This window comes from Dama dama, chromosome 30 (assembly GCF_033118175.1).
Source record: "Dama dama isolate Ldn47 chromosome 30, ASM3311817v1, whole genome shotgun sequence".
NCBI classification, from domain to species: Eukaryota; Metazoa; Chordata; class Mammalia; order Artiodactyla; family Cervidae; genus Dama; species Dama dama.
In genome coordinates, this window is record NC_083710.1 from 23,127,739 (window position 1) to 23,150,029 (window position 22,291).

The 22,291-nt window shown below is 38.6% G+C and overlaps 1 protein-coding gene across 2 annotated transcripts in view; it reads right to left on the bottom strand.

Annotated features, from left to right (window-relative positions):
• The window catches only part of KPNA3 (karyopherin subunit alpha 3), a 90,045-nt gene that overhangs the window by 30,394 nt on the left and 37,360 nt on the right, over positions 1–22,291 (bottom strand). For both annotated transcript variants that reach the window (XM_061133653.1, XM_061133654.1), the window contains one exon: positions 19,009–19,053. In XM_061133653.1, the coding sequence (XP_060989636.1) occupies positions 19,009–19,053 (45 nt within the window). The remainder of the gene's footprint in view (positions 1–19,008; positions 19,054–22,291) is intronic.

Below are 22,291 nucleotides of genomic sequence, written 5' to 3' on the forward strand. Positions count from 1 at the left end.
CACCATCTTCTGGAGTTTAAGTTCATGTCCATGGAGTGAGTGATGCCATCTAGCCATCTCATCCTTTTGCTTTCAATCTTCCCCAGCATTAGGATCTTTACCAACGAGTAATCATGTGGCCAGAGTATTGGAGCTTCAGCTTCAAGCATCAGTCCTTCCAATGAATATTCATCAGATATTTAAGACTGACTGGTTTGATCTCCCTGCTGTCCAAGGGACTCCAAGAATCTTCTCCAGCACTACAATTCTAAACCATAAATTCTTTGGCACTCAAGTTTTTTTTATGGTTCAATTCTCACATCCGTACCTGACTACTGGGAAAACCACAGCTTTTGACTACACAGACCTTTGTTGGAAAAGCAATGTCTCTGTTTTTTAATATAGTGTCTAGGTTTGTCATAGCTTTCTTTCCAAGATGCAAGTGTCTTCTAATTTCATGGCTGTAGTCACCATCTGCAGTGATTTTGGAGCCCAAAAAATTGACATCAAATTGCCAATATTCGTTGGATCATAGAGAAAGCAAGGGAATTTCAAAAAAAATCTACATCTGCTTCACTGACTACGAGAAAGCCTTTGTGTGGCTCACAACATGTATTATATGGTAATTTTTAACACTTCTTGGAATTTAAGCCGTCTAAAAAGTTTCAACAAAGTTGACAGATTTGACAGATAAACAAAACAAAAATTATTCTAACCCTGATTCTGTTCTCACCCTATGTTTCCTCCAACTTTACCAGAGTCTGATGATTAAGCTTTCTAAGGTCTTTCCGGGATCTCACTCCCCCTATTCCTCCTACTTTCCCAGGTATTTCAGGCACAGAAGTAATACAAGCGCATAAGCACCACTCAATCCTCCCCTGTACACAGATGCCCAATCCAGGGACAGCATTTTACCATTATATATTATGTCTGCTGTAAGGAAGCTCCTTTCTAATTCGCTAAATTTTCTTTTTCTTTTTCAGACACACATAGGTGCTCAATTTTACTAAACTGTGCTTTTTAAAAAAAAATCTATTCAAATGGCCACATAATTCTCACCTTTCATCTATAAATGTGGTAAACTGTGAGTTTTTAATGTTATACTCAGAACTTTTTAATGTTCAACTTATAAGCTGGGATAAACCTGTCTTGGAATTAAACTATGTATGTATATTCATTACTGGTTTCAATTTAATAATACTTTATGTGGGATTTTTTCCCACCTATGTTCATAAGTGAAACTGGCTTATATACATCTTTTCTCACTCTATCTTTGCCTGATTCTTGGTGTTATGGTTTGTTAATCTTAGAAATGAGTTGAGAAATGTTCCCTCTACCTTCTCTGAAATCACTAAGTAAGGCTAAAATTGTCAGTCCCTTGAATGTTTGCTGGAGTTCTATCTGTGAGTACTTTTTCTTTTCAGGGCAATAAAAGAGGTTAAATTTTTAGTTACTGATCTAATTAATTGTTTTAAAATCTATTCAGGTTTTTAAATTTCTTCTTGAGTAAGCTGGGTAAATTGTTTTAAATTTTTCCACTGGGAAATTGTTTGTTTCACCTAAGTTTTCAAATTTATTGGCATAAAATTGTTCATATTCAAATTGTGGTTGTTTTAGAAAATGGTTACCATTCCCCTTCCGATATCCATGCCTCTGGATAATCTGGTCTTGTGTTTATTCCAGGTATGGCCATGTAACTTGCTTTGGCAATGGACTTGAGTTTAGTAAATGAACTTGAAAAGTTCCTCCACATCCAAGCATGTCCTCTCTTGCCACTTATATAATTCTAGAGCCACCAGGTGAACAACTGTGAGCTTGCCTGTTGCAGGATGAGGCTATGTGGAAGACAACTAAGGTCTCAGTCAGTAGTAAGAAACTTCTATGAGACCGTCTTAGATCATCCAGTCACCAGCCAACCCACCAGCTGACCAGAGATGAATGAAGGAGCCCAAGCAGAGATCAGGTTCCCCAGAACAGAAGAATCACTCTGCCAACCCACAGAATTGTCAGTGGAATAAAATGGTTATTTTGTTCCTAAGCCACCAGGCTTTGAAGTGGTTCCTTGTTGTTATTCAGTCACTAAGTCGTGTCCAACTCTGAAACCCCATGGATTGAAGCATGCCAGGTTTCCCTGTCCTTCACTATGTCCCAGTGTTTGGTCAAACTAATGTCCATTGAATTGGTGATGTCATCCAACCATCTCATCCTCTGTCTCCCCCTTCTTCTCCTGCCCTCAATCTTTCCCAGCATCAGGGTCTTTTCTAATGAGTTGGCTCTTCACATCATGTGGCGAAAGTACTGGAGCTTCAGCATTAATCTTTCCAATAAATATTCAGGGTTGATTTCCTTTAGGATTGACTGGTTTGATCTCCTTGCTAGCCAACGGACTCTCAAGAGTCTTCTCATGCAGTAAAAACGAAGTGAAGTGAAAGTTAAAGTGTTAGTTGCTCAGTTGTGTCCAATTCTTTGCGACCCCATGGACTGTAGCCTGCCAGTCTCCTTTATCCATAGAATTCTCCAGGCAAGAATACTGGAGTGGGTAGCCCTTCCCTTCTCCAGGGGATCTATACTATGCAGGGAAGTAATGTACTAATATTTTTTAAAAATAATGCTACATATGAATTAACATGCCTTTTAAATTCTTTTCATTCCCCTCTACCTGCTATAAATTTCTCCTGTAAAGGTTAACTCTTCAATTCCACAGGTTCTGACATGTAATATCTTTCTCTTGGTCATATATTGGTGTTAGTTAACTTCGATTAGGATTTCTTCATGCTCAAGGTATTGAGAAGTGCTTACTTTTCCCCAACAATTATGAGGTTTTGGTAACTTTCTCATTCACTGATTTCTCATTTAATTGTTTTGTAATCAGAGAACAAAGTCTGTACAACACTGAAATTAGCCGACATTTGCTTTAAAACAGAGTTTCCCAAACTTTTTCAGTACGTAGTATAAGCCAAAGGCAATATCCAACAGTTTTCTTTATCAAATAGTTAGATCCAAACTAGTTAATAGTAATTTGGGAGCCGGGGGGTGGGGCAGTGCCAAGGCACACATAAGCTTAAAGAAAATATCTTTATTTCGCTTAGACAAAATATGTAATTGAAAAAAACACAGTGCAACCTAATGGTCAAATTATGAACTATTTTAGTTCTGTGGTAATGAATGATTCTGTGGTATCTGAAATGTTAAGTGTCACTGTGCTTCTCATAAAAATTTAGAATATCCGAAGGTATTCCTCTGATTCACTAGAGTTCCATGTTACCTCACTGCACAGTGCAGCAACCAAGACTGCACTTAGTTCACAAAAGCAATATTCAAATATGCATGCGGCTTTATATGTGTATATTAGATATCAAATACTTGCAAATTAAGTTATTTACCTATCTCTTATTAACTGGTGTATTTAAAAGTTCTCCCACAATGGACAAACTTCTCCTTGTAATTGTGTCAATTCTGGCTTACATATATTAATATCTGGGCATACAAAAGTTTAGTGTTGTTATAGCTTCTCAGTTATAACAACTAAGGGGTACTCTAGAAGTCTGGTGTACTGCAGTCCATGGGGTCACAAAGAGTCGGACACAACTTAGTGACTGAACAACAGCAGCTTCTTAGTACGTTGCTTCTTTTATCAAGAATTAAAGTAACAACCTTCATAGCTGAATTCAAATCATCCTAACAAAGTCCATTTTGGGTATCCTAGGACATGAAAGTTATACTTTACTCTTAATAAAAAATATGTACAACCGAAGTTAAGATGATCAATCCCTGAGCAGACTGCTGGTGATGTGATTAATCACCAAAACCAGCAACTTCAACTGTCCTTTTGCTTGTCACTTAGAGATCTTTACCCTCTTAGAGACTGTGCTATAGTAAGTTCAGCATCTACAAAGGTATCTTTTTCTTTGATCAAGTGGGAGGGGAGCTCAGAGGATATGGAAACTGGCCTAGTTTATCTCCAAACACATACACACAGACTAGATACATTTTAAAGTTCTTTTAGAAATCCATTATTAATCTGTTGACTCATATGTGTATTTAATACTTCTTAGATCTTCTGTTTTCTGACAACTGGTTGAACCACACGGAACTGCCACTTAGTACATCAAGAAGCTTAAACATTTACATTAAGAGGCATTATAGCATAATGGTTAAAAACTCAGCTCTGCCATTTTCCAGCTAGAGACTGACCCAGACTTGCCCAAGCGTGTCCAGGAGTCTCCAGTGGAGGCGTGGGTCAGTGGTGGCCTGCTGCATGGTCCAGAGCACTGAGAGCAGGAGACCTTTGGAAGGAGGTCCCATTATCTCCATCACTTCCACCATAGTCTGGCCTCAGGACAAAAAACAGGGAGGGAACACAGCCCCACCCATCAACAAAAAACTGGATTAAAGATTTACTGAGCATGGCACCATCTGAATAAGACCCAGTTTCCCCCTCAGTCAGTTTCCCCTATCAGGAAGCTTCCATAAGCCTCTTATCCTTATCCAGCAGAGAGCAGAAAGAATGAAAACCACAATCACAAAAAAACTAATCAATCTGATGATATGGACCACAGCCTTGTCTAACTTAATGAAACTATGAGCCATGCTGTGTAGGGCCACCCAAGATGGACAGATGTGGTCCACTGGAGAAGGGAATGGCAAATCACTTCAGTAGCCTTGCCTTGAGAAGCCCATAAGCAATATGAAAAGGCAAAAAGATAGGACACTGAAAGATGAACTCCCCAGGTCGGCAGGTACCCAATATGCTACTGGAGATCAGTGGAGAAATAACTCCAAAAAGAATGAAGAGACGGAGACAAAGCAAAAATAACACCCACAGTTGCGGATGTGACTGGTGATGGAAAGAAAGTCCGATGCTGTAAAGAGCAATACTGCATAGGAACCTGGAATGTTAGGTTCATGAATCAAGGTAAATTAAAAGTGGTCAAACAGAAGATGGCAAGAGTAAACATCGACATTTTAGTAATCAGTGACTAGAATGGGTAAATTTAACTCTGAAGACCATTATATCTATTACTGTGGGCAAAAATCCCTTAGAAGAAATGGAACAGTCCTCATAGTCAACAAAAGAGTCCAAAATGTAGTACTTGGATGCAATCTCAAAAATAACAGAATGATCTCTGTTCATTTCCAAGGCAAACCATTCAATATCACAGTGGTGGTTATGATGGTGGTTTAGTCGCTAAGTTGTGTCCAACTCTTGCGATCCTACCAGGATCCACTGTCCATGGGATTCTCCAGGCAAGAATACTGGAGTGGGTTGCCATTTCCTTCTCCAGGGGATCTTCCCGATCCATGAATCGAACTGGGACTCCTGCATTCCAGGCAGATGATACACCAACTGAGCTATAAAGGAAGCCCAATATCACAGTAATCCAGGTCTATGTCCCAACTGGTAATGCTGAAGAAGCTGAAGTTAAATGGTTTGATGAAGACCGACAAGACCTTCTAGAACTAACACTGAAAAAAGATGTTCTTTTCATTATAAGGGACTGGAATGCAAAAGTAGGAAGTCAAGAGATACTTGGAGTAACAGGCAAATTTGGCCTTCGAGTACAAAATGAAGCAGGGCAAAGGCTAACAGAGTTTTGTCAACATAACTCACTGGTCACAGCAAACACCCTCTTCCAACAACAAAAGGGAAGACCCTAAGCATGGACATCACCAGATAATCAATACCAAAATCAGATTGATTATATTCTTTGCAGCCAAAGATAAGAGAAGCTCTATACAGTCAGCAAAAACAAGACTGGGAGATGACTGTGGCTCAGATCATGAATTCCTTATTGCAAAATAAAAATGAAAGTGTTAGTCCCTAAGTCGTGTTCGACTCTTTGCATCTGTCCATGGAATTCTCCAGGTAAGAATAGTGGAGTGGGCTGTCATTTCCTTCTCCAGGGGATCGTCGCAACAGAGGAATCGAACCCAGGGCTCCTGCACTGCAGGCAGATTCTTTACTGACTCAGCTATGAGGGAAACCCCACGTCAAACTTAAATTGAAGAAGGTAGGAAAAACCAACAGACCATTCAGGAATGACCTAAATGAAATCCCATACAAATATATGGAAGTCACAAATAGATTCAAAGGATTAGATATAATAGAGTTACTTAAGAACTATGGATGGAGGTTTAGGGCAGTGATCAAGACCATCCCCAAGAAAAAGAAATGCAAAAAGGCAAAATGACTGTCTGAGGAGGCCTTAGAAATTAGCTGAAAAAAGAAGAGAAGCGAAAGGCAAAGGACCAAAGGGGGAAAAAAAAAAAACAAATTTGAATGCAGTGTTCCAAAGAATAGCAAGGAGAGAAAAGAAAGCTTTCCTCAGTGACCAATACAAAGAAATAGAGGAAAACAACAGAATGGGAAAGACTAGAGATCTCTTCAAGAAAATTAGAGATATTAGGGGAACATTTCATGCAAAGATAAGCACAATAAAGAACAGAAATGGTATGGGTTTAACAGAAGGAGAAGACAGTAAGAAGAGGTGGCAAGAACACACAGGAGAACTATACAAAAAAGATATTCACGACCCAGATAACAACAATGGTGTGATCACTTACATAGAGCCAGACATCCTGGAATGTGAAGTCAAGAGGGTCTTAGGAAGAATCACTACGAACAAAGCTAGTGGAGGTGACGGAATTCCACTTGAGCTATTTCAAATCCTAAAAGATGATGCTGTGAAAGTGCTGCACTCAATATGCCAGCAAATTTGAAAACTCAGCAGTGGCCACAGCACTGGAAAAGGTCAGTTTTCATTCCAATCCCAAAGAAAGGCAATGCCAAAGAATGATCAAACTACTGCAAAACCGCACTCATCTCACACACCAGTAAAAAGTAATGCTCAAAACTCTCTAAGCCAGGCTTCGACAGTATGTGAACCATGAACTTCCAGATGTTCAAGCTGGATTTAGAAAAGGCAGAGGAACCAGAGATCAAATTGCCAACATCCTCTGGATCATCGAAAAAGACAAGAGTTCCAGAAAAACATCTACTTTTGCTTTATTGACTACACCAAGGCCTTTGACTGTGTGGATCACAACAAACTGTGGAAAATCCTGAAGGGATGGGAATACCAGACCACCTGACCTGCCTCCTGAGAAATCTGTATGCAGGTCAAGAAGCAACAGTTAGAACCGGACATGGAACAACAGACTGGTGCCAAATCGGGAAAGGAGTACATCAAGGCTGTATATTGTCACCCTGTTTATTTAACTTCTATGCAGAGTACATCATGAGAAACGCTGGGCTGGAAGAAGCACAAGCTGGAATCAAGGTTGCTGGGAGAACTATCAATAACCTCAGATATACAGATAATACCACCCTTATGGCAGAAAAAGAAGAACTAAAGAGCCTCTTGATGAAAGTGAAAGAGGAGAGTGAACAAGTTGGCTTAAAACTCAACATTCAGAAAACTAAGATCATTGCATCCAGTCCCATCACTTTATGGCAAATAGATGGGGAAACAATGGAAACAGTGACATATTTTATCTTTTTTGGCTCCAAAATCACTGTAGATGGTGACTGCAACCATGAAATCAAGACACTTGCTCCTTTGAAGAAAAGGTATGACCAACCTAGATAGCATATTAAAAACCAGAGACATTACTTTGCCAACAAAGGTCCGTCTAGTCAAAGCTATGGTTTCTACCAGTAGTCATGTACGGATGTGACATTTGGACTATAAAGAAAGCTGAGTGCTGAAGAACTGATTCTTTTGAACTGTGGTGTTGGAGAAGACTCTTGAGAGTCCCTTGGACTGCAAGGAGATCAGACCAGTCAGTCCCAAAGGAAATCAGTCCTGAATATTCATTGGCAAGACTGATGCTCAAGCTGAAACTCCAGTGCTCTGGCCACCTGATGTGAAGAACGGGCTCACTGGAAAAGACCCTGATGCTGGGAAGGATTGAAGGCAGGAAGAGAAGGGGTCGACAGAAGATGATATGGTTGGATGGTATCACCGATTCAATGGACATGAGTTTGAATAAACTCTGGGAGTTGGTGATGGACAGGGAGGCCTGGCATGCTGCAGTCCATGGGACTGCAAAGAGTCAGACATGACTGAGCGACTGAACTGAACTGAAGTGGTGTGTTTAGTTTTGCAGTTTATTACAAGCACAAGCTTCTTAGATTGTAGCAGACCTGCAACAAACAATTTCAGGACTTTTAGCCAATGACCATACTTTGAATAACACTGATACTGATCTATAAAAATTGAGGGTCAGATCTAGTTATTAACATGCAGTGCCTTGAAAGTGAAAGTGAAGTCTCTCAGTCGTGTCTGACTATTTGCAACCCCATGGATTGTAGCCTACCATGCTCCTCCATCCATGGGATTTTCCAGGCAAGAATACTGCAGTGGGTTGCCATTTCCTTCTCCAGGAGATCTTCCCAACCCAGGGATTGAACCTTGGTCTCCTGCACTGTAGGCATACACTTTACTGTCTAAGCCACCAGGGAAGTCAATAAGCAGTGCCTTACTGGCCTCAAACTCTTTTTGTTTGAGCTCTTCTGTTTTCTTTTACCTCCTTGATCTCTTGCTTTCTTATTTCACTAAGGCTTTATGGTTCAACATTTATAAGAAGTCTGTATTTCGGTTTTATTTCATGTTGTAAACACAGTCAAAAAGAAATGAAATGACTTGCCTAAAGTCACAGAGCTACAAAATGGCAGAACTGAGTTTTTAACCATTATGCTATAATGCCTCAATGTATACATTTAAGCTTTTTGATGTTCAGTTCAGTTCAGTCGCTCACTCATGTCCGACTCTTTGTGACCCCATCAACTGCAGCACGCCAGGTCTCCCTGTCCATCATCAACTCCCAGAGTTTATTCAAACTCATGTCCATTGACTTGGTGATGCCACCCAACCATCTCATCCTCTGTCGACCCCTTCTCCTCCCACCTTAAATCTTTCCCAGGATCAGGGTCTTTTCCAATGAGCCAGTTCTTCACATCAGGTGGCCAAAGCATTGGAGCTTCAGATTCAGCATCAGTCCTTCCAACGAATATTCAGGACTAATTTCCTTTAGGATGGACTGGCTGGATCTCCTTGCAGGCCAAGGGACTCTCAAGAGTCTTCTCCAACACCACAGTTCAAAAGCTTCAACTCTTCAGTGCTCAGCTTTCTTTATAGTCCAAATCTCACATCCATACATGACCATGGGAAAAACTGTAGCTTTGACTAGACAGACCTTTGTTTACAAAGTAATGTCTCTGCTTTTTAATATGCTATCTAGGTTGGTCATACCTTTTCTTCCAAGGAGCAAGCATCTTTTAATTTCATGGCCACAGCCACCATCTGCAGTGATTTTGGAATGCCAAAAGATAGTCTGTCAGTGTTTCCACTGTTTCCCCATCTATTTGCCATGAAGTGATGGGACTGGATGCCATGAGCTTAGTTTTCTGAATGTTGAGCTCTAAGCCAACTTGTTCACTTTCCTCTTTCACTTTCATCAAGAGGCTCTTTAGTTCTTCTTTGCTTTCTACCATAAGGGTGGTGTCATCTGCATATCTGAGGTTATTGATGTTTCTCCCGGCAACCTTGATTCCGGCTTTTGCTTCATCAAGCCCAGTGTTTCTCATGATGTACTCTGCATAGAAGTTAAATAAGCAGGGTGACAATATACAGCCTTGATGTACTCCTTTCCCAATTTGGCACCAGTCTGTTGTTCCATGTCCGGTTCTAACTGTTGCTTCTTGACATGCATACAGGTTTCTCAGGAGGCAGGTTAGGTGGTCTGGTATTCCCATTTCTTTAAGAATTTTCCACAGTTTGTTGTGATCCACACAATCAAAGGCTTTGGTGTAGTCAATAAAGCAGAAATAGATATTTTTCTGGAACTCTCTGTCTTTTTTGATGATCCAGTGGATGTTGGCAGTTTGATCTCTGGTTGCTCTGCCTTTTCTGAATCCTGCTTGAACATGTGGAAGTTTACAGTTCACGTACTGTTGAAACCTGGCTTGGAGAATTTTGAACACACCATTTAGTTCCTTTACTTATTAATCTAGGCAGAAAAACTTTCATGGTAAAGGAAGCAATGTCTTGTTTACTCTTTTTTTAAATTTTTAAAAATTAATTTATTTTCTTATTGAAGGATAATTGCTTTACAGAATTTTGTTGTTTTCTGTCAAACCTAAACAACAATCAGCCATAGGTACACATATATCCCCTCCCTTTTAAACCTCCCTCCCATCTCCCTCCCCACCCCGCCCCTCTCGGTTGATACAGAGCCCCTGTCTGAGTTCCCTGAGCCACACAGCAGATTCCCGTTGGCTGTCTCTTCTACATATGGTAATGTGAGTTTCCCTGTTACTCTTTCTATACATCTCACCCTTCTCCCCAAGTCCATAAGTCTATTGTCTATGTCTGTTTCTCCACTGCTGCCCTGTAAATAAATTCTTCAGTACCATTTTTCTAGATTCTGTATAGATGCATTATAATATGATGTTTATGTTTCTCTTTCTGACTTAATTCACTTTCTATAGTAGGTTCTAGGTTCATCCATCACATTTAGAACTAACTCAAATGCATTCCTTTTTTATGGCTGAGTAATATTCCCGAAGTCCACTCAAACCCATGTCCATCGAGTTGGTGATGCCATCCAACCATCTCATCCTCTGTCGTCCCCTTCTCCTCCTGCACCCCCAATCCCTCCCAGCATCAGGGCTTTTTCCAATGAATCAACTCTTCTCATGAGGTGGCCAAAGTACTGGAGTTTCAGCTTCAGCATCAGTTTTTCCAATGAATACCTAGGACTTATCTCCTTTAGGATGGACTGGTTGGATCTCCTTGCAGTCCAAGGGACTCTCAAGAATCTTCTCCAACACCATAGTTCAAAAGCATCAATTTTTCGGTGCTCAGCTTTCTTTACAGCCCAACTCTCACATCCATACATGACCACTGGAAAAACCATAGCCTTGACCAGACGGACCTTTGTTAGCAAAGTAATGTCTCTGCTTTTTAATATGCTATCTAGGTTGGTCATAACTTTCCTTCCAAGGAGGAAGTGTCTTTTAATTTCATGGCGGCAGTCACCATCTGCAGTGATTTTGGAGCCCCAAAAAATAAAGTCTGACACTGTTTCCACTGTCTCCCCATCTATTTGCCATGAAGTGATGGGACCAGATGTCATGATCCTAGTTTTCTGAATGTTAAGCTTTAAGCCAACTTTTTCACTTTCCTCTTACACTTTCATCAAGAGGCTTTTTAGTTACTCTTCACTTTCTGCCATTAAGGGTGGCATGATCTGCATATCTGAGGTTACTGATATTTCTCCCGGCAACCTTGATTCCAGCTTGTGCTTCTTCCAGCCCAGCATTTCTCATGATGTACTCTGCATAGAAGTTAAATAAGCAGGGTGACAATATACAGCCTTGATGTACTCCTTTTCCTATTTGGAACCAGTCTATTGTTCCATGTCCAGTTCTAACTGTTGCTTCCTGACCTGCATACAGGTTTCTCAAGAGGCAGGTCAGGTGGTCTGGTATTCCCATCTCTTTCAGAATTTTCCACAGTTTATTGTGATCCACACATTCAAAGGCTTTGGCATAGTCAATAAAGCAGAAATAGATGTTTTTCTGGAACTCTCTGTCTTTTTCGATGATCCAGTGGATGTTGGCAATTTGATCTCTGGTTCCTCTGCCTTTTCTAAAACCAGCTTGAACATCTGGAAGTTCATGGTTCATGTATTGTTGAAGCCTGGGTTGGAGAATTTTGAGCATTACTTTACTAGCATGTGAGATGAGTGCAACTGTGCAGTAGTTCGAGCATTCTTTGGCATTGCCTTTCTTAGTGATTAGAATGAAAACTGACCTTTTCCAGTGCTGTGGCCACTGCTGAGTTTTCCAAATTTGCTGGTATATTGAGCGCAGCACTTTCACAGCATCATCTTTCAGGATTTGAAATAGCTCAACTGGAATTCCATCACCTCCACTAGCTTTGTTTGTAGTGATGCTTTCTAAGGCCCACTTGACTTCACATTCCAGGATGTCTGGCTCTAGGTGAGTGATCACACCATTGTGATTATCTGGGTCGTGAAGATCTTTTTTGTACAGTTCTTCTGTGTATTCTTGCCACCTCTTTTTAATATCTTCGGCTTCTGTTAGGTCCATACCATTTTTGTCCTTTATTGAGCCCATTGTTGCATGAAATGTTCCCTTGGTATCTCTAATTTTCTTGAAGAGATCTCTAGTCTTTCCCACTCTGTTGTTTTCCTCTATTTCTTTGCATTGATCGCTGAGGAAGTCTTTCTTATCTCTCCTGGCTATTCTCTGGAACTCTGTATTCAAATAGGAATATCTTTCCTTTTCTCCTTTGCTTTTTGCTTCTCTTCTTTTCACAGCTATTTGTAAGGCCTCCTCAGACAACCATTTTGCTTTTTTGCATTTCTTTCCCATGGGGATGGTCTTGACCCCTGTCTCCTGTACAATGTCACGAACCTCCATCCACAATTCATCAGGCTCTCTGTCTATCAGATCTAGTCCCTTAAATCTATTTCTCACTTCCACTGTGTAGTCATAAGGGATTCGATTTAGATCATACCTGAATGGTCTAGTGGTTTTCCCTACTTTCTTCAATTTAAGTCTGAATTTGGCAATAAGGAGTTCATGATCTGAGCTACAGTCAGCTCCCAGTCTTGTTTTTGCTGACTGTATAGAGCTTCACCATCTTTGGCTGCAAAGAATATAATCAATCTGATTTCGGTGTTGACCGTCTGGTGATGTCCATGTGTAGAGTCTTCTCTTGTGTTGTTGGAAGAGGATGTTTGCTATGATCAGTACGTTCTCTTGGCAGAACTCTTATTAGCCTTTGCCCTGCTTCATTCAGTACTCCAAGGCCAAATTTCCCTGTTTGTCTCCTTACGTAAGTTTATTCCTAGATATTTAATTATTTCTGTTGCAATGATGAATGGGGTTGATTCCTTAATTTCTCTTTCTGATTTTTCATTGTTAGTATATAGAAATGCAAGTGATTTCTGTGTATTGACTTTGCATCCTGAAAGTTTGCTAAATTCACTGATTAGCTCTAGTAATGTTCTGATACTATCTTTAGGGTCTTCTATGTACAGTATCATGTCATCTGTAAACAATGAGAGCTTTACTTCTTTTCTGATCTGGATTCCTTTTATTCCTTTTTCTTCTCTGATTGCTGTAGCTAGGACTTCTAGAACTATGTTGAATAATGGTGAAAGTGGATACCCTTGTCTTGTTTCTGATCTTAGGGGGAATGCTTTCAATTTGTCACCACTGAGAATATTGTTTGCTATAGGCTTATCATATATTGCCTTTACTATGTTGAGGTAGGTACCGTCTATGCCCATTTTTTGAAGAGTTTTAATCATAAATGGGTGCTGAATTTTGTCAAAGGCTTTTTCTGCATCTATTTAGATTACATTATGGTTTTTATCTTTCAATTTGCTAATATAGTGTACCACATTGACTGATTTGTGTATACTGAAGAATCCTTGCATTCCTGGAATAAACCCAACTTGATCATGTTGTATGAGCTTTTTGATGTGCTGCTGAATTCTGTTTGCTAATATTTTGTTGAGGATTTTTGCATCTATGTTCATCAGTGATACTGGCCTGTAGTTTTCTTTTTTGTGCTGTCTTTGTCTGGTTTTGGTATCAGGGTGATGGTGGCCTTGTAGAATGAGTTTGGAGGTATTCCTTCCTCTGCAATTTTTTGAAAGATTTAGAAGGACAGACATTAGCTCTTCTCTAAATGTTTGAGAGAATTTTCCTGTGAAGCCATCTGGTCCTGGGCTTTTGTTCTTTGAGAGATTTCTGATCACAGCTTCAATTTCAGTGCTTGTAATTGGGTTGTTCGTAATTTCTATTTCTTCCTGGTTTAGTCCTGGAAGACTGAACTTTTCTAAGAATCTGTCCATTACTCCAGGTTATCCATTTTATGCCAGAAAATTGTTCATAATAGTTGCTTATAATCTTTTGTATTTCTGCATTGTCTGTTGTAACCTCTCCTTTTTCATTTCTAATTTTGTTGATTTGAATCTTCTCTTTTTCTTGATGAGTCTGGCTAAGGGTTTGTCAGTTTTGTTTATCTTCTCAAAGAACCAGCTTTTAGTTTTATTAATCTTTACTATTGTTTCATGTCTTTTTCATTTATTTCTGCTCGGATCTTTCTGATTTCTTTCCATCTACTAACTTTGGCAGTTTTTTATTCTTCTTTTTTCAGTTGTTTTAGGTGCAAAGTTAGGTTGTCTATTCGATGTTTTTCTTGTTTCTTGAGGTAGGACTGTATTGCTATAAACTTCCCTCTTAAACTGCTTTTGCTGCATCCCATAGGTTTTGTCATTTTGTCATTTGTTTCTGGAAATTTTTTGATTTCCCTTTTGACTTCTTCAGTAACTTGCTGGTTATTTAGAAATGCATTGTTTAATCTCCATGTGTTTGTGTTTCTTATAGTTTTTTCTTGCTAATTGATATCTAGTCTCATAGCATTGTGGTTGGAGAAGATGCTTGATACAATTTCAACTTTCTTAAATTTACTGAGGTTTGATTTGTGACCCAAGATGTGGTCTATCCTGGAGAATGTTCCATGTGTACTTTATTTGTCTGTTTGGATGGAATGTCCTAAAGATATCAATGAGATATCTCATCTACTGTATCATTTATGACTTGTTTCCTTATTAATTTTGTTTTGATGATCTGTCCATTGGTGTGAGTGGGGTGTTAAGTGTCCTACTATTATTGTGTTACTGTCAATTTCTCCTTTTTTGTCTGTTAGCATTTGTCTTATGTATTGAGGTGCTCCTATGTTGGGTGCATAGATATTTACAATTGTCATGTCTTCCTCTTGGATTGATCCCTTGATCACTGTGTAGTGTCCTTCCTTATCTCTTGCAATAATCTTGATTTTAAGGTCTATTTTGTCTAATATGAGGACTGCTACTCCAGCTTTCTTTTGCTTTCTATTTGCATGGAATATATTTTTTCATCCTCTCACTTTCAGTCTATATGTGTCTTTAGGTCTGAAGTGGGTTTCTTGTAGACAGCGTTATATGGATCTTGTTTTTGGATCCACTCAGCTAGTTTGTGTCTTTTGGTTGGAGCATTTAATCCATTTACATTTAAAGTAATTATTGATATATATGTTCCTATTGCCATTTTTTAATTGTTTGAGGTTGATTTTGTAGATCTTTTTCCTTCTCTTGTATTTCTTGACTATATAAGTCCCTTTAACATTTGCTGTAAAGCTGGTTTGGTGGTACTGAATTCTCTTAACTTTTGCTTGTCTGAAAAGCTTTTTATTTCTTCATCAATTTTCAATGAGATCCTTGCTGGGTACAGTAATCTTGGTTATAGATTTTTCCCTTTTAGTACTTTAAATACATCCTTCCATTCCCTTCTGGCCTGCAGAGTTTCTGCTGAAAGATCAACTGTTACACGTATGGGGTTTCCCTTGTATGTTACTTGTTGCTTTTCCCTTGCTGCTTTTAATATTCTTTCTTTGTGTTTAGTCTTTTGTTAGTTTGATTAATATGTGTCTTGGCATATTTCTCCTTGGGTTTATCCAGTATGGGACTCTCTGTGCCTCTTGAACTTGATTCACTATTTCCTTTTCCATGTTGGGGAAATTTTCAACTATAATCTCTTCAAAAATTTTCTCATACCCTTTCTTTTTCTTTTCTTCTGGGATCCCTATAATTCGAATGTTGGTGTGTTTGATATTGTCCCAGAGGTCTCTGAAACTATCCTCAGTTCTTTCCATTCTTTTTACTTTATTCTGCTCTTCAGAAGTTATTTTCACCATTTTATCTTCCAGCTCACAGATTCGTTCCTCTGCTTCAGATTTGTTTACTATTTTGAGACAAGCTCCCTGACTTGTCACAGATCAGGTCTTCTGAATAGCACTACTCTATAACTAGTGTTCTTCATAAAACTTCAATGATGCAAATTTAAGTAAAAATTTAAGATATCACAATTCCAGACCCCGGTTCGATTCCTGGGTCAGGAAGATTCACTGGAGAAGGGATAGGCTACCCCCTCCAGTATTCCTGGGTTTCCCTTGTGGCTCAGTTGGTAAGGAATTCACCTGCAATGCAGGAGACCTGTATTCAATTCCTTGCTTGGGAAGATTCCTTGGAGAAGGGAAAGGCTACCCACTCCAGTATCCTGGCCTAGAGAATTCCATGGATTGCATAGTCCGTGGGGTTGCAAAGAGTCGGACATGACTGAGTGACTTTTACTTTCACTTACCAACTACATATCTGCGATTCCTTGGTGTCTCAGACAGTAAAAAAAAAAAAAAAAAAACTGCAATGCAGAAGACCCAGCTTCAATCCCTAGGTTGGGAAGAGCCTTTGGAGAAGGCAACGGCAACCCACTCCAGTATTCTTGCCTGGAGAATTCTATGGACAGAGGAACTACAGTCCATGGGGTCGCAAAGAGGTGGACACAATGAAGTGACTAACACTTTCAACTACATGTCCAGAATCTGACTAAGCATTTTGAGATGGGCTGGGGAAGAGATCTAGCAGTACTGGGGTGCAGGAAGCTGGGGTTGGGTGGGGGGAGTGTGTTAACACATTCGGTTTAGAAGCTGAACATCTAGTAAAAATGTGTAGAGCTCATCTAAGAAACTCTGGGAACTAGTTCCCTTTCTTGTATTTTCAACAATCTCAGTGTCAGTAGTAACAATGCTGTGATTTTCTCCTCAATGGAGCAATAAAGATAACTAGGCTGAAATCAAAGACAGACACTCTGTCCTTAAAGAATGGAACAATCATTCTTTTGAAGGGCTCTTCACACCTCTGAAGAAGTACATCAAAATCAATTAACCTTTGAAGTCCAGGCTTTATTTCAGGAAGGGGTCACTTTCTGCTGCTTACTCAAGGAATTCCAAAATGTGAAATAAGAAACTGCCTGAAATTTCTTCAGTTAATTTTATTTTGATCATCCTATAAGCATTTTTTTTCAGGAATTAATCAGAGTAATTAGAAAGGAAATAATGTTATCCAGAAGGGGGAAAATGAAGAGATAAGAAAGAGGTCTCTAGACACCACCACCACCACCACACGGATTTGATCCCTGGGTCAGGAAGATCCCCGAAAGAAGTGCATGGCAACCCACTCCAGTATTCTTGCTGGGAAAATCCCATGAACAGGGAAGCCTGGTGGGCTACAGTCCACAAGTTTGCGAAGAGTTGGACAGGACTAAAGCCACTGAGCACACCGCCAACAAGGACCTACTGTATATCACAGGGAACCTGAATGGGAAAAGAATTTGATAAAGAACAGATACAAGTATATGTTTAAGTGAATAACTTCGCTGTACAGCTGGAACTAACACAACATTGTTAATCAATTATACTCCAATATAAAATAAAAGTTAAAAAAAAAGTGATCTCTAAAGAAACCAAGGTGGGTATTAAGAAAAGACGTACTCTGGCAAGGAAGAAACTTTAATTCTATAAATTAAATACAGAGGGGGTACAACTATTAATATAAGAGAAACAAATCACCAAGTATAAATATAAGTGAAGAGCTTAGATTTATAAGCATATCAGAAGAGCTAAAAAGCTTAACACAGGACAGAATTCTGACTAATACCAAGACCAATACAAAAGTCTCAGAATTGTATTCCAAGCATGAAAAGTTAAGGGAAAATGAAGGCTCACATCTGGGGAGAGAGTTGGTGTAATGTGAAGAGATAACAAAAAAATGAATAATAATTTAATTTCAATTTTATTCCTACTGGCTCTCCTACAGAGAATGATCTTCACAAGATGAATGAAAAACCAAATACAAAAGGGACACATACTATTCCATTTATATAAAGTTCAAAATATGCAAAACAATCTATAACATTAGAAATCAGGGCAATGGTCACCTCGGGGCACAGCGCTAACTGTGAAGTGGCCGTGGGATACAGGCACTGTTCTGTTTCTGATCTAGGAGGTGATTACACAGATGTGTTCACTTTGTGAAAATTCATTGAGCTGTACACTTAGGCTGTGCTGGTTTTTGTATGTATGTGCTAATAAAAAGTTAAAAAGAAAAAGAAGCTAAGTACAAAGTGTTAAGACTGGCAAGGAGCCCACCTCACCCACTTTATTAAAAGCTAAGGCTTAGTTCAGTTCTCTGGTCCAAGTGACTCAACGATCTGAAAACTGACATATCACTGAGGTTAATCTCTGAGTATCCATGAAGTTAAGGAGTCAAAAGAACTGAGATTAGCAAGTATTTTTCAAACTTAATAAAAAATGGGTCAGAAGGGGTATGGAAGAATGGATCTCAGGAACTGTATACTATACCAAGTAGCATAATATCAATGCTTAGTAAAAACTCATGACACAAAGTGGGTATTAAAGACTTATTGAGTAAATAAATGTACAGGTCCATTTAATTTTAGTGATTCACTGAGAAGAGTGTGTACTCTCTGAATCAAGATAGTCTTTCTGAAACTGAAAAGATTTAAGATAATATGTGAGTTTCAGGAGTGAATCAGATGAAGAAAATCTAACCTAAGACAAACACAAAGATTTAGAAGTTTCAAATCTATTTTTTAAATGTACATGTGTATATAGACAGAATTTATTATGTGTACTTTCTTAATTGATAATTAAAATTTGCTTAAAAGAAAATGCACTTAAAAAAATAAAATGTGCTTGCATAAAAACACAATCTAATCAAGGGCAATTCAAAAGTAATGGAAGAAAACAAAACAAATTTTTACCAGCAGTTGCATCCAACTGGTAGAATATAAGGTTATTCTATTTTTATTTATTTTTCTAAGGTGTCTTTAACAAATAGTATCTAACTTCACCAGATGTTATGAGAATTTCAATGACAGTGGTACAGTACTTCACACAGTACCTAATACTTCAATAAATGGAAGGTACTAAAAATGTATACCATCATACATTATTTAACCGTATGTTTTTATGCTGTATAGTTTTAGGGATGCCCACTAATCTGCCATAGCATTTTCATTATTCAAGTTATACAAAGTTTTAACATCAGAAAAAATCTATTTTTTTATTAAACACAAATCACTCTTACCTTTCGCAATTCAACTGTCACTTCATTTCTGTGTCTTCGCATTGTCTGTAAGAAAAACAAAAATTTCATTAAGTATCTAAATATTGATACTGCTAGTATAAATTAAGGTCTCTGGCATTTAATTTTTTTTAGATTTTATTCTTAAAGATTAAGGATTCATCACTTTTCAACTTTAAATGATGAACTATAGGCAGCTAGAAAGTCAAAACTCCTTTTTATTTTACTGGATACCTGTCGATTAGTTCTGTGGGGAGTGGAGACAGAGCTCCACTGCCTAAGACCCACGCCCCTGTCCTAACTGCACCCAGGTTTCTACGGGGAGTTATATACTCTCCATTGTGTGGTCTGGATGGAATTATTAAAGCATGTCCAAAAAAAGAAAAAAGAAAATCATCTCACTCTCTCCTAGCATAAACAGCATGAGCTCACACTTTGCCAACAGAACTCTCCCCTGTAACTCTGAACCCAGAGCAAAATAGAAAGGGGGAAATTAAAAGCAAAGCGTATTAATTACCAAAGGAAGTATCTGGACAAGGCAGTGAGCCATGCCTACTTCTGAACTTGCTATATTCCTAGTTATCTGGTATCTCTACTCATTTGATGAACTACCTCATAGTCTTACAATATGGTTTTGCTTTTAAGTCAGCCAGAACCAATTTTTTTTTCCATTTATTTTTATTAGTTGGAGGCTAATTACTTTACAATATTGTAGCGGAACCAATTTTTTATGCCTGCAACTAATGTATTCTATCTCAAACAATTAATGTTTCAAAAAAGTAAATTACTCATTGTTATGACCTTAAAATAACATAAAAATGAAAATAAACTTGAGACAGGTATTTTATATCAAAAGATAAAGAAGTATCCTTCTAAGTTTACTAAGAGGCTCTCTCACGAATGTCTTAATAGGAATTATTAAAATAACTAGATATTTCTGGTAGCTCAGCTGGTAAAATATCCACCTGCAACGCAGGAAACCTAGGTTCAATCCCTGGGTTGGGAAGATCCCCCGGAAGAGGGCATGGCAACCCACTCCAGTATTCTTGCCTGCAGAATCCCCATGGACAGAGGAGCCTGGCGTGTTGCAGTCCATGGTTTTGCAAAGAGTCGGACACAACTGAGCGACTAAGGACAGCACATATATCCCTTCCCCCCTTAACACAGTGATATAAGGGATTATTTCATTACACACACAAATACAGTAAATGCTTACATTTTTAGAATAAAGGCCACATGTCATGGTGTATTAATGTTTTAATACAGTGCTAGATGCAGTGTGTTATTAATATTATTCTCTTTAATGATCTTTTGTTATTGTGCCTCTGTCAAGTTTTCTTAAACTACAGTGATAAATTAATCTCTTTGTAGGAAAAAGAATCCCATGGAACCCAAATTATAAACTTTGTTAAATACACTGAAATATTAATCTAGATATAAACTCATGCTTAAAGACAGATATACATTTAATGTAAAGCAAACTGCCAAACAAAATTCAAATTACTAACATTTATTTGATGTGATGGAAAGAGGCACTGCTAAAACTATCACTATTAATAGGGTTCAATAGTAAAAAGAGTCCTGAATATAATTCTATAGCTAATGTTTCTGGGTTTAGGCTTCAACACTATTAATACAGAGGATGCTTTATGTATTGATTAATCATACAAATTATAATAAATGTTGAGCAAATACAAATATTAATGAAGTGTTATCTGATCACTCTGTAAAGAAAGCTGTCTTTATTCACCTGAAAAACTGTACCAATTTTCAAAATCTGCCTGTAAAAACTGTTTGCCTAATCAAACCATTACTAAAACTGAGAAGAGAAAGGTATTCTGATTGTAATAACTACTACACTCAACTGTTTACAAACTGTTTAAAGAAAGTACACACGGACTTCCCTGGCGATCCAGTGGTTAAGAATACGCCTGCCAATGCAGGGGACACGTTCGATCCCTGGTCCAGAAAGATCCCACAGGGAGCGGAGCAACTGCAGCACGTTAAACCCGCGTGCTGCAACTACTGAAGCCCTGGAGCCCATGCCCTGCATCAAGAGAAGCCGCGCAGTGAGATGCCCACGCACGGCAACTAGAGAGTAGCCACCGCTCTCTACAACCAGAGAAAGCCTGAACGTACCAAGAAGATCCAGCGCAGTCAAAAATCAAATAATTAATTCATTAACTAAAAAAATAAGATAGTAGACAACAAAAAAGTCTCAGGCAGCCTATTTCTTCGAAAATACGATCAAGTTACTGCTACACTGTAATTTCCATTAAAATACTACTTCAGCAAGTCTACAAGTAGTGGGTTAACTTCTAAAGTACTCTAAATAGGGGTGGGGAAGGAGGTGGGAGCGGGGATCAGGATGGGGAATACATGTAAATCCATGGCTGATTCATGTCAATGTATGGCAAAAACCACTACAATACTGTCAAGTAATTAGCCTCCAACTAATAAAAATAAATGGAAAAAAAAAAATAAAGTACTCTAAATAAATGAGGAATCTACACTTCAGAGGAGGTTAGTTAGCATGTCAAGTGCCCAAATCAGGAGTTAATTCCCAATTAGTAAGTGCTTCAAATATCCACTTCTGAATTTAGACACTTGTTTGTTAATTAACATGAGACGTTGAAAATAATTTTTTATTGCTGAACTGGAATTGTTCAAGACATATGGATTAACTAGGTATACTGTACAAGTGCCTTGATTCTTACCTGTTTACGGTTTAAGAATCTGACAAGCCCTACAGTCGGTCTTCAGAGAAGTTTTTGAGTCTAAGTGATTCTGTGGCCCACCTCACCTTGAAAGATTTTGTTCCCTAATTCTAGTCAGATCTTCCTGGTGTCTACTTAGGGTTAAAGTTTTATTGCTAGGTGGTAGTTCAGGGTCTAAAAGAGCTAAACTCATAAAACAAGCTCCATGACTTCTTGTGACTGCTCGCTAATACACACTTGTGTAAGAATTAACAGCATTGTGTAATACACTTATGTAAGAATTAACAGCAAATTCTGTCTAAGGCTTATTTTATTATAACTCACTGGGAATTCCCTAGCAGTTCAATGGTTAGGACTCAGCACTTTCACTGCTGAAGACCTAGTTCCCTTGATTGGGGAACTAAGAGCTCACAAGTCATACAGCATGGCCAAAAACAACAATAATAATAGTATAACTCACTGGTAGTAAAATTTCTAAGGAAAATCACCTGTCACCCTCACCCATCTATACAGTTAAAGGCCTTCTATTCATCGAAAAGAACCTATAGGTGTAAACGCCAAATGGCTTA